This window comes from Cebus imitator, unplaced genomic scaffold (genome assembly GCF_001604975.1).
Source record: "Cebus imitator isolate Cc_AM_T3 unplaced genomic scaffold, Cebus_imitator-1.0 Scaffold10, whole genome shotgun sequence".
NCBI lineage: Eukaryota > Metazoa > Chordata > Mammalia > Primates > Cebidae > Cebus > Cebus imitator.
In genome coordinates this window covers 10152990-10165146 of record NW_016107325.1, presented here as the reverse complement: position 1 = coordinate 10165146, position 12157 = coordinate 10152990, and the positions used below count along the sequence as shown (strand labels likewise).

General features: G+C 32.1%; 1 protein-coding gene across 1 annotated transcript in view; it reads left to right on the top strand.

Moving 5' to 3' along the window:
- Window positions 1-12157, top strand: part of TTC21B (tetratricopeptide repeat domain 21B) — a 77209-nt gene that overhangs the window by 36249 nt on the left and 28803 nt on the right. Inside the window, exons 15-19 of the mRNA XM_037745787.1 lie at window positions 189-427; window positions 2035-2107; window positions 3031-3141; window positions 4179-4317; window positions 7568-7674. Of these exons, the coding sequence (XP_037601715.1) occupies window positions 189-427; window positions 2035-2107; window positions 3031-3141; window positions 4179-4317; window positions 7568-7674 (669 nt within the window). The remainder of the gene's footprint in view (window positions 1-188; window positions 428-2034; window positions 2108-3030; window positions 3142-4178; window positions 4318-7567; window positions 7675-12157) is intronic.

Genomic DNA, 12157 nt, shown 5'->3' with positions numbered 1-12157 from the left:
AAAAAAAAAAAAAAAAAAAAAAAAAAAAAAAAAAAAAAAAAAAAAAAAAAAAAAAAAAAAAAAAAAAAAAAAAAAAAAAAAAAAAAATGTACTAGCATTTATTCATACTGTGTTATTAGAAAATCTCCCTTTCTAGTGTTACTTGTTCACTGTTTTGGAAGAATGATATTTTAATTTCATCTTTACAGCATGAGGCAGCAAAAGTTTTACAAGATGCCATCCATGAATTTTCTGGAACATCTGAAGAAGTACGTGTTACCATTGCTAATGCAGACCTAGCCCTGGCCCAAGGAGATACTGAGCGGGCTTTAAGCATCCTTCGAAATGTTACATCTGAACAGCCTTATTTTATAGAGGCCAGAGAAAAAATGGCAGATATTTATCTAAAGCAGAGAAAAGATAAAATGTTATATATCACTTGTTATAGGTAAGTAATTGTCTCAACCCATTAAATTTTGACACTTTTAGCCATTCAGATTAATTCCCTTTTTTTTTAAAAAACTTTTTTCAACTGCTTTATAGATACTTTACCGATCTTTTTCTTAATGTGGTCTTGATTCCTTCTGCCACCAACCACAGTCACTCTAACCAAATTATTTGCTCTCCCTAAAACATAATTATGATTCCTTCAAACTGGCTTACTGTAGTTTCTCATCTCTCTATCAAATATTATTTTTAGACCCTAGATCTTTGTGTTTGAGAAGAGAAAGAGTAATCTGTATTCTAAGAACTTAAGAGTGTCATGTAGTGTAACAGTCATCCAGGGGATAAGCAGGCATATTTATTTATTACTCAGTAATTGTAGCAAAAAAAAAAAAAAACCCAAAAAAGTTACTTTAGTATGTACCATGCTAAGGTGTGGATTACAGATATTTCTTGGTGAAAGAGCATGACCTTAAAAGTATGTCACACTGGTGCCCTTATGAGTTGTTGGGATACACAATGCTCACATACATACATACACACACACACACACACACACACACGCACGCACGCAGAGAGAGAGAGAGAGAGAGAGAGAGAGAAAGAGAGATTGCTCTTCCTCTTCTCCCCAAATAGAAAGGTAAACATATAAGCATCCACTCTATGTAAGAGAAGATTAGTGTTTTTAGCTCTTGATAGCATAGTAAGCTATTGATGAAGTAATTCATTATTGGTTCATCTATATTGTATCAAAGTCAAAAAGCTGCTGAGATTCTTTTAAGTTCTGAGTGATTCAGAGAAACTGAGCAGCACCGCGTGTTTAGACGGATGGACTGGAGTTCCTAGGTTGTATTTTCTAAGGTATTTCCAAAAGATCATCACTGTCATCTCTAATAACATGAAAATAATTCAAATAGGGTTGATTTATTTTTGATATACTATAATGTAGTAGTTTAAAGCATAGGTTTTGTTTCAGGAAAATCTGGCACATCACCTGCAAATCTTCACATCATCTGTAAAATTGGGATACTAATTCTCAGTTTTTGGACCAATTAGATGAAATACTGTATGTTAAAGGCTTAGCTCTACATTGTTGTTTCAATGCTTTTGGTAATTTGACCTTTAGTAGTCCACGTTTTCAGGTCAAGTGTAAGCAACATATACTGAAACAGAAGACTGTATTTTTTTCAGGTAATTTATTTCAGCATATAATTTTTGCCATGAGTATCAGAGCTCAAGATGCATAGGAGGACAGTAGAATTGTATTCCCCCATCATTTTTTTGATACCTTCACTCCCACATCATTTCAAAATTAAAGAGAGCAAAATGTGTAGGTCCAGATAAGGAGAACTTAAGATATTTACTATCTGCCTATACTTGGTTACCTGCATTTCAGAAAAAGAAGATTCAATGACAGAAATAACTGATCTAGCGTAAACAATTTGGGTGTGGTTATGCAAGAGATTTTTATAATATTATTCTGTTAGATATGTAGAGATACTCGGAAGGCTACTGACTAACTGAAATAAGCGAGCTCATTTTTATTTCATTTTATTTTTGGAAAAAGATACCTGTATTCAATATACTAAGTAGAGTCGTTCTGATTTCCAGAGAAATTGCTGAAAGAATGCCCAACCCTCGGTCTTTTCTTCTCCTTGGTGATGCATACATGAATATTCTAGAGGTAAAACTTCTGATGTTACTGAACTACAATTTTTAAAAAATTATTTCTGATGAGTATAACTTTCTATTAAAAGGAGTGTTTTTTAAAATGATGTTTAATATTTGAAGATCCAGTCATCACACTAAAAGGGAGATATCTGTTACAATTTTTAAAAATTGATTTTTTTTTAAAGTTGAGATCCAGTAATTCAGCAGTATTGTTATTTGAAATAGAGATGAGGCCGGGGGCGGTGACTCACACCTGTAATCCCAGCACTTTGGGAGGCTGAAGTGGGTGGGTCACCTGACGTCAGGAGTTTGAGACTAGCTTGGCCAAATGGCAAAACACTGTCTCCACTGAAAATACAAAAATTAGCCAGGTGTGGTGGCAGACTCTTGTAATCCCAGCTACTTGGAAGGCTGAGGTAGGAGAATTGCTTGAACCTGGGAGGTGGAGGTTATAATGAACTAAGATCACACCATTGCACTCTGGTCTGGGTAAAAGAGTGAGATTCTGCCTAAAAAAAAAAAAAAGACACCAACAGTATGTTGGGAATATTCTTCTTTATACAGAAGGATAAAAGGAGCTACAGACTAAGGTGGTGTTTTCTTCAAAGGGAACCAATCCTCCAGTGCTCTATAATGGCTGTTCTAATGACTTCTGGAAATGAAAAGTCAAATGGTGTCCCTTAGTTCACATATTGTTATTTATATAGACAAGAGCGCAATTAATATGAGTAGAATTATACTAATAAATTATACCTACCCATACCTACTCTTCTTATTTATCACCTTTTTGAAATTGTTAAACTTCCTATGCTTCAGTATACACTTAATCTTATGTAATATTCCAAATGTAGAGCTTAATTATAGAAATGTTGCCCTTTAATTGGATGCAGTTATGCTTACTTTTTATTGCTTATTTTTTGTGTCTGGCAATATTAGCCTGAAGAAGCCATAGTAGCATATGAGCAAGCATTAAATCAGAACCCAAAAGATGGAACACTGGCAAGCAAAATGGGGAAAGCACTTATCAAAACTCACAACTACTCAATGGTAAGTTCTTTATAGTTTGAAATATGTCTTTTTCATGAAATTTATCATACCCTGTTCTCCAGAAGCTTCAAAAGGCACCATTTGCATCTTTAATGGTTGTAAACTCCAAATCTGTATTTATGAACTGGGATTTGTTTTAAAGGCTTTCTCAGTATCTCAGATTCTTCATTGCTTCATTTTGTAATGATTGTTTGGACCCTAGAGCTTACTTCAGGCTTCATCTTGTATCTAAAATCCTTGCTACCAAATCAGTTACCATAAAGTTATTATTCTTACATCTCTTTTATTATGTGACAAAACATATGATAAATGTTCTTTCTGCTGCATCAATTTTTGCAAGCTAGGTACTTTGAGTTTATTTTTTTTCCAGTAGGGAAAACATATTTTTCTTTAACTGTTATATTCTTACCCTATTCCTAGTAATTGTTGACCATATGTACAAGAGCTAGCAAAATGTATGTCTTTGATAATGTTCACTGGCCTCATAAAACCTCTAAAAAAATTCTTTGCCAAGTACCATTCTTTAGCTACTTATCATAAGAAATGTTAGTTGTTAGCCAGGTGCAGTGGTTAACGCCTATAATCCAAACACTTTGGGAGGCCAGTACGGGTGAATCACTTGAGTTCAGGAGTTTGAAACCAGCCTGGCCAACATGGTGAAACCCCATCTCTACTAAAAATACAAAAAATCAGCTGGGCGTGATGGCAGGTGCCTGTAATCCCAGCTACTTGGGAGTCTGAAGCAACTTGCTTGAACTTGGGAGGTGGAGGTTACAGTGGTCTGAGATTGTGCTACTGCACTCCAGCTGGGCCACAGAGTGAGACTTCTTTGTCTAAAAAAAAAAAAGAAATGTTAGTTGTGATGATCTAGTGTCTGAGAAGAATGGCATACTTAATTGACAGGTAGGTATGCGCTTACAGTTCTTCCTGGTTATTTCCAGTTATACCTATGCTTTAAGTCTATAATGTGTGCAATAGCTGTGCTTGAACCCCATTCTTATTGCCTTGTTCCCTTAAATGAAATGGATTTTGTTTAGGCGATCAGTTACTATGAAGCTGCTCTGAAAAGTGGACAGAAGAATTATCTTTGCTATGACCTGGCTGAGCTCTTACTAAAATTGAAATGGTATGACAAAGCAGAAAAAGTTCTTCAACAAGCTCTGGCTCATGAACTTGGTATGAAAGTCTTTCTAGTGTGAAAAATGTCTGATAAGTCTGATCCATTTTATTTTTATATTGCATAAATATATATTTGTATCCTCAATATTTCATATGTGGTTGGTTATATAAATACATGCATATTTTTTCTTTTATCAGAGTGCTACTCTACTAAAATGTGGCATTTTAAAATATTAGCAGATTTATGAAACAGTTAAGTGTGTTATGGAACTATAGCTTACTTTCCAAAATAATATAAGTAAGTTATCTTTAAATTGCAACTACCTCATATTTAAACACTTTAACATTTTTGCAGTATTTACTTTTTAAAAAAGTAGCACATTTCTTTTTTCAAATTCTAGCATTATCAAAGAATATAATGCATAAGTCACTGTTTCTCCTATGAATCCCATTTGCCTTGTTCTCAAATTATCTCCTTAGTAATTTGTGATTTAATATATAGTCTATATATGTGTGTGTATATAAGTATAATGTGATTTTCCTTTGTAAAACTGTATTACTTTTTCTATTCTGCAAATTTTTCCACATACATGTCTGAGATAGTTTGATGTCAGTGTATCATGCATTTAATTTGCATTTCTTTGATGAGGGATAAGGTTAGGTATTATTTTGTTTATATATCTTATTTTCCTCTAGGAATTTTTATTCATATTATTCTATCTGCAGGCATCACAGTGTTCCATAATGCCAATAAATTAGTTAATTTTCTGGAAACTAGTGGGTATTTAATTTGCATTCCTTTGTTTTGATATTATAATCCATATTACAATGAATATCATTGTATCATTCCTTAGTGTAGATTTGCATGTATTTCTTAGAATAGGATGCTGAGTTGAAGATTTTGTGCATTTAAAATTTGTTTGGATACTATCAAATTACCTTCTTAGAAGTTTGTAAAAATTTACTCTTTTAGGAACTTTATTTTTTAATAAAATCTGGTGATTGCCCATTGCCAGAATTTAAAGATTACAGCAGTGAATAAAAGTTATATCCTCTCCCACTATCCAGAGAAAACGATATTTAACAATTTGTATATCATGATAATCAGTCTCCCTGCCACCATCTTTGTCTCTCATATATCCACAATTATTATTATGCCTACCACTTTTTTCTGTTTAAATGGATTATAGTACAATTATATTCTGCAGTATGCATTTTTCATTTAATAACATCTTTCCATGATAGAAATATAGCTTTTCTTTATTTTGTAGCATATGTAGAGTAGCCCACTCTATGTTAATAATCATAATTGATTTGATGAGTCGCCTATTGGAATAGACATTGAGATTGGGGAATAGTTGGAAGCAGTACTGAGATAAAATCCTTATTTATATATATATTCCTCTCTATACTTCCTAGAATTAACTCTTGCTCCATTGTTCTTTCTTAAGGCTAAAAACTTCCTGACATTATGTAGTGTTAGTCATGAAAAGTAAACTTATTTTAATTTGCATTTCTTTGATGAGTGATAAAGTTAGGTATTATTTTGTTTATAGATCTTATTTTCTTCTAAGAATTTTTAATTTGTATTCTTTGTCTTTAATCCTTTACCTGATACTCATATTATAGATATTTCCTCCCAGGCTGCCTTTTCTTTATCAGATCTGTTTATTGTATTTTTGATCAAGTAGAATATTTAGTGATCGTATATTGTATTTGTTTGTCATGTCCTTTTTTAGGCTTCTGAATTTCTTGTCATTCTGAAAGACTTTCCCTAATCTTAACATTATAATATTATTTCCATATATTTTTGTCATTTATGTTGTTTTAATTTTTATATTTAGAAGTTTAATCCATGTATTTTACTCCACATACAAGTTTTACTATATAGTTTCCAAAATGGATAGCCAATTTTATTTTTGTGCCATTTATGGAACTGCCTCCTTTATTTTATAATAAACTCCTTTATATACATTACCCTGATTATAGGAATCTTTGTTTTATTCCATTGCGTTATGTTTCTTTTCTTTTGCCATCACCATGTTTAGTGTAGCTTTAAAATACATTTGAATACATGTTTAGAGAAGCCCTTTGTAAGTTTTCTGATATTTTCAAAGTGGTCTTTCAGTTTAGCTTTGATGAAATTGGTGCTTAAATTCTCCTACTTATAAATGTATTTATTGTATGAAGTGTTACTACTTCCATAAAAATATATACATGGATTTGTCAGATCGTATTTTGAAACACTCGAAAGACCAAAATGTGGATATACATTTTGAAACGTTTGTAGGGAGAGAGAGATTCAAGTATCATATGTTTTATTTACAGTGGGTACATTATTTTTATGTAATATAAATGCTTTCATTTAATATTTGTCGAGCATACCCATGACATACTTAGAGGCCTTCAGATACATTTCATACATTGTTTCATCAGGACTCATATTAATCTTTGAAGCAAATATAATCATACCCATTTGAAAATTAGCAATCTGAAACTCAGTTTTATTGATATGTCCAGGTCTACCTAGTTGGTAAAATGGCATGGTGTGTCATGAACTTGACATGCACTTGACAAATGGTAGAGGAAACATTTTTGTTAATTATCTAGGGTCTTTTATTGTTCTTAGACACAAAATATTCAGCGTTAACCAAATAATTAAATAGTACTTACCGTGTACCAGAGTTTGTTTTCATTACTTTGCGTATTTTAACTTATTTAGTAACTTATTAGCTTTTAAAATTTTACATCCACCTTGTGAGGTAGGTACTAGTGTTTTTCCTATTTTACAGATGAAAGGGAAATATAGAATGGTTAAGTACCTTGCTCAAGATTAAATGTCTAGTAAGTGGTAAAGCCTAGATTTGAAACCATACTGTTTAACATCAAAGTCAGTGCTCTTAGTAACTATACTTTATTGCTTATTAAGTATCTATGATTTTTAAAAGAGCAGTTATCTTCTTAATTGCATATAGCAACTACTGTTCTTTTAATGACTTCAGTAAACAAATTTTTTATACACTTAAGAATAAAAATGGAAATTATTGTGGTGTTTAATTATTATTTATGTATTTCTAAGAAAAGCCTCTAGTTGTAAACCCGTTCTTTAACTTTTCAATCAGCTAGTTTTTATCCTAAATCTTTTTTTTTTTTTTTGGTCATTCTTCAGTTCACTGAGAAATTTTTAACTTTATTCACTATTTTTCAAAATCATTTTTTTCAGGAGACTAGTTTTTAAAATTCTAGGAAAATGTAAACATTTATTTAAGACGAATAATTTTTTTTGTTACATTCCATTCTTTCATAGTAAATGAACTGTCAGCTCTCATGGAGGATGGACGTTGTCAAGTTCTTCTAGCAAAAGTTTATAGTAAAATGGAAAGACCTAGTGATGCAATCACTGCATTACAGCAGGTAAATGCATTTGTTTGTGAGTGTGGTCATGAGGTAGGAGATGAATGCAGAAGGAAATAACGCCATGTATAAGAGGAAGGCAATCTCTTTTGGCCAAACAGCTACAGAAAATATGTCAAAATCGAAATATGTATTGAATACTTATGGATTATACAGCTTAAGTATATTATTACTACTATTATAACAATTAGGAATGGTTGGTGTTTTTTAATCTTGTTTTATAGCTGAGGAGACTTGGTTGAATAACTTGTGTGAAGACATATGACTGGTGTCATAGTCAAGATTTGAACTTACTTAGTGCTTTCTCCCTCCATTTATTTAGATCTTTTTTTCTCTTAATATTTTGTGGTTCTCAACATAGAGGTTTTACACAGATTTCCTTAGATGTGTTCCCAAGTGGTTGATTTTTTTTTATGATGTTTCAGTTTCTGGTTTCTAACAACTTCTTTACAAGTGACTTAAATATTATCAAATGTACTCTCTGCATCTTTCAAGATGATCATATGTCTTTCCTCTTATTTTTCTTTTTAAATGTGGTATATTTAATTGATTTATTTTCAAATGTTAAACCACCCTTATATCCCTGAAATAAATGTCACTTTGATATAATTTTTAAAAAGATATTACTGGAATTTAAAGATGTTTTATATTTTGTTCAGGATTTCTACATCTGTGTTCAACAAGTTGATACTAATTTGTTTATTTTTTCTTTTTGTTTTTTGAGATGGAGTTTCACTCTTGCTGCCCAGGCTGTAGTGCAGTGCTGCAATCTTGGCTCACTACAATCTCCGCCTGCCAGGTTCAAGTGATTCTTTTGCCTCAGCCTCCCGAGTAGTTGAGATTACAGGCACCTGCCACCAAGCCCAGCTAATTTTTGGATTTTTAGTATTTTTTGCAGTGACTGGGTTTCACCATGTTGGTCAGGCTGGTCTCGAACTCCTGACCTCTAATGATCCATCCCTATTGGCACCCCAAGGTGCTGGGATTACAGGCATGAGCCACCACGCACAGCTGCTAATTCTTTAATGTTTGGAACAATTCAGGGTTGCAGACCTTGAGACTTCTTTGAAGGAAGGTTTTTATCTATGGATTCAACATCTTTAATAGAGTTAAGACTGATCATTTTCAAATTGATTCTATCAATTTAGATTTTTTAAGTAGTTTATTGCTAAATTTATTAACATAAACTTATTAATTGTATCTTTACTTTTGAATGTCTATAAATTAGTGAAAAAGGTCCTCTTTTATAAACCTGATATTAGTAATTTTTTTTTCTTCTTTAATAATCAGTTATGCTAGGGGTTTATTATCTTACTAATATTTTTGAAGAGTCAACTTTTACCTTTTCTGGCTTCATTAAATGTTTTAACCTCATAATTAATTTCTTCTACTTTCTTTGGGTTTGGTTTACTATTTTTTTTTTCTTTTTTTAGCCTCTTGAAATAATATGTTAGGTAATGGATTTCAAGCTTTTGTTCTTTTTTTATTCATTTGAAGCAATAAATTTTTCTCTCTCGACACTGGTTTATCAGCATTCCACAAGTTTATTATTATTTAGTGTAAAACATTTTCTCATTTTCACTTTGATTGCTTCTTTGACCCATGGTTTATTTAAAAGTGTAGTATTCAGTTTTTAAGGAGTTCTGATTTGCTTGCTATCTTTCTGATTCTGATTTCTAGCACACTTCCACTATGCCAAGACATACTTTGAATGATTCAGTTTTTTGAAATTTGTTGAAGCTTGCTTTATAGCCTATATTATAATCAATTTTGGTAAAGGTTCCATGTGGACTTGAAAAATGTGTTTCTAGCATTACTATAACCACAATTATTCTTGCACCAACCTAATAAATACTTAGTTTAACTATATGTCAATTAGGTCAGCTTTTTTATTGCTTTTTCTGCGTCTTCCTTGTTCTTAGGGTTTGGCTGTTGTTTATTTGCTTGGTTTTGGTCTATTTGTGTAATTTGCTGTTAGGAGAGTAATGTTAAAATCTTTCAGTGTTATTGTGTGTTTCTCTTTTTCCATTTAATTCTGTGTATTTTTCCTTCATTTATTTAGAAGATACACTATTGTATGATCCAAATTTGGAATTGCAATATCTTCCTGGTGATTAAGTTCTTTATAATAATAAAATGGCCTTCCGCATTTCTAGTAATGCTTCTTGCTTTAAAATCTCCTTTGTCTTCTATTAATATAGCTAACTCCAACTTCCTATTAATATTTGCATGATATATCTCCTGCATTCTTTTACTTTCAGTTTTCTTTTCCATGTCCTTGTGTTGATGATCTGTCAGCATATTATTTACTCTGACAATCTTAATCTATTATATTTTGTTAACATTTAATATGATTATGAATTATGTTTAGATTTATATTTGCCATATTATAATATATTTTGTTTTTGAATTTTCTTGACTTTTATCTGAATTAGTTACATTATTCATATTCCATTTTCGCCTTATTATTGTGTTATTTAAACCTCCTTTTATTATTTTTCAGTGTTAGCTACACGTCTTCTTATTCAAATTCTACTCTACCTTTGCCTTTTCCATTATTTTTGTCATGCATTTTAAATTAGTAGCTTGAATCTTTGTCTATAGGGAACACAATGTGATATATTTTATTTCGGTATCAGACACTGGAAGATTTTTAAAGAAATCTTCTAGGTTCTCCATCTCATTTGAATAATTTTGTGTGTCTGCCTTATCCATTATGTGATGATTTTACAGCTTAATTCTGAGAGGGATAATCTCACTTCCCAAGTTCCCTGGAGACACTAAATGTTCCCCAGATAAGATCCATAATATTGGTTTGTTTTGCAGTTGTCTAGTTCCTGGATATAAAAGTGAAATGGTATTTGCATCTTAATCATCACTTAATACTTCTTAATACTTTTTATTTTTTTAAAAAAGACCTTCATTATTTTTATCTCATTCTATTTATTCTGTGTCTGTGAGCTCCTGTGATATGTTAGAAGCAACAGGGCTCTGAGGTAAGCAAATAGTTTATATATGACTATGTTCATTTTCCCACAAAGAGTATTTGTCCAAGATTATATAGCTGGTTTACTAGAAGAGTTTAAAGTGGAATTCAGATGTCTCAGTCCTAAACCTTTGTGCTTTCCAGGATACTGAACTAGTCACTTGATTTTCATCTACCCAGAAGACTTATGCATTCTGCAAATAATTTATAGTGTTTTGGTTTTGAGATTTAACTGAAAGGTGTATGTGTGTGTATGTGTGTGCACATGTGCATGTGTGTGTGTGTGCGCTCACACAAGTTTCAGTAGAGCGTTCCAAAATTTTTTTGTTCTAGTTGTGAATGAATCGAGCTTGGATTATTAGATTCCTGTGATATCCATCTAAGTTTTTGATGCCACTAAAATATGTAACCTTAAACAATATGAATGTCTTATCCTTAATTGCTGGTACCTTTTAGCCTTCACTTTCTGAATCATATGATAGAGAATTGCACCCAGCCCTAGGTTAGCTACCAGTAGCTACAAGGAAAGTGTAATCTTTGGTAAATGCAGACTTTTAAAACATTTTAGAAATAAATTTAGCTTACTTCACTCCTTTATGAGTATCATTAATCCCAGTCACTATGGTTGCGTGAGCCCCTGTGTTATAAAAGCAGATATATGAAGCAACACCAAAAAACAGCATGCCATGGCTAGGTAATACCAGCACCCCAAACTGTAATCAGTTTTAAGTTTATATGTTTTATAGCACAGGGATTATTCATTTTTAGTAAGGTTTGGAGAACTATAACATTCTTCCCAATGATAACATGCTGCGTATTCTTAATGACAAAGAGACAAATCTTAAGATGCAATTCAAACAGGAACTTACACATGGAATCAAAGCTTTTGATATTTTATGTTCATTTATTCAGCAACCATTTATTGAGCCTAATTCTCTATGTAACTTCTGCAAAGTTGCTAAATGTTTTTGGCAGTGACAGAAATGGTAAATTTAGGGAAATCTCAAGTCCTATGAATTTTGCTTTCTAAACATTTCAGACTTTTCCAATAACTCCACATTTCAGTATCCCTCTCTGTCATCTTAGAGCCCACTCCATCGTTATTTCTTGCTTATTCCTGCAGTAGCCTCCTGACTGATTCCATCCTCTTCTAGTCTTATTTTTCTCTAGTCAGTTCTTCACAGTGACGTCAAGGTGATAGTTCCCAAAGATAAACCTGATCCTCTCAGGCCAATTCTTATAAACATGGTATAGTAGCTTCCCATGGCCTCTAGGATAAAATGTAGATTATTTTACAGGCTTACATGTTGTATATTCTCTATATCTTTCTAGCCATTTTTCTTCTAATTATTTGATCAAGCAATATATCCCTTATTCTCTTTCCTTCACATGTGCTTCCTAATGCCTATGAGCCATTCCATCTTTTCATCCTATTTCTTTCTCTCCAACTTATCGGGGTGTAACTACTAGCCATTCTTTTTTTTTTTTTTTTTTTTT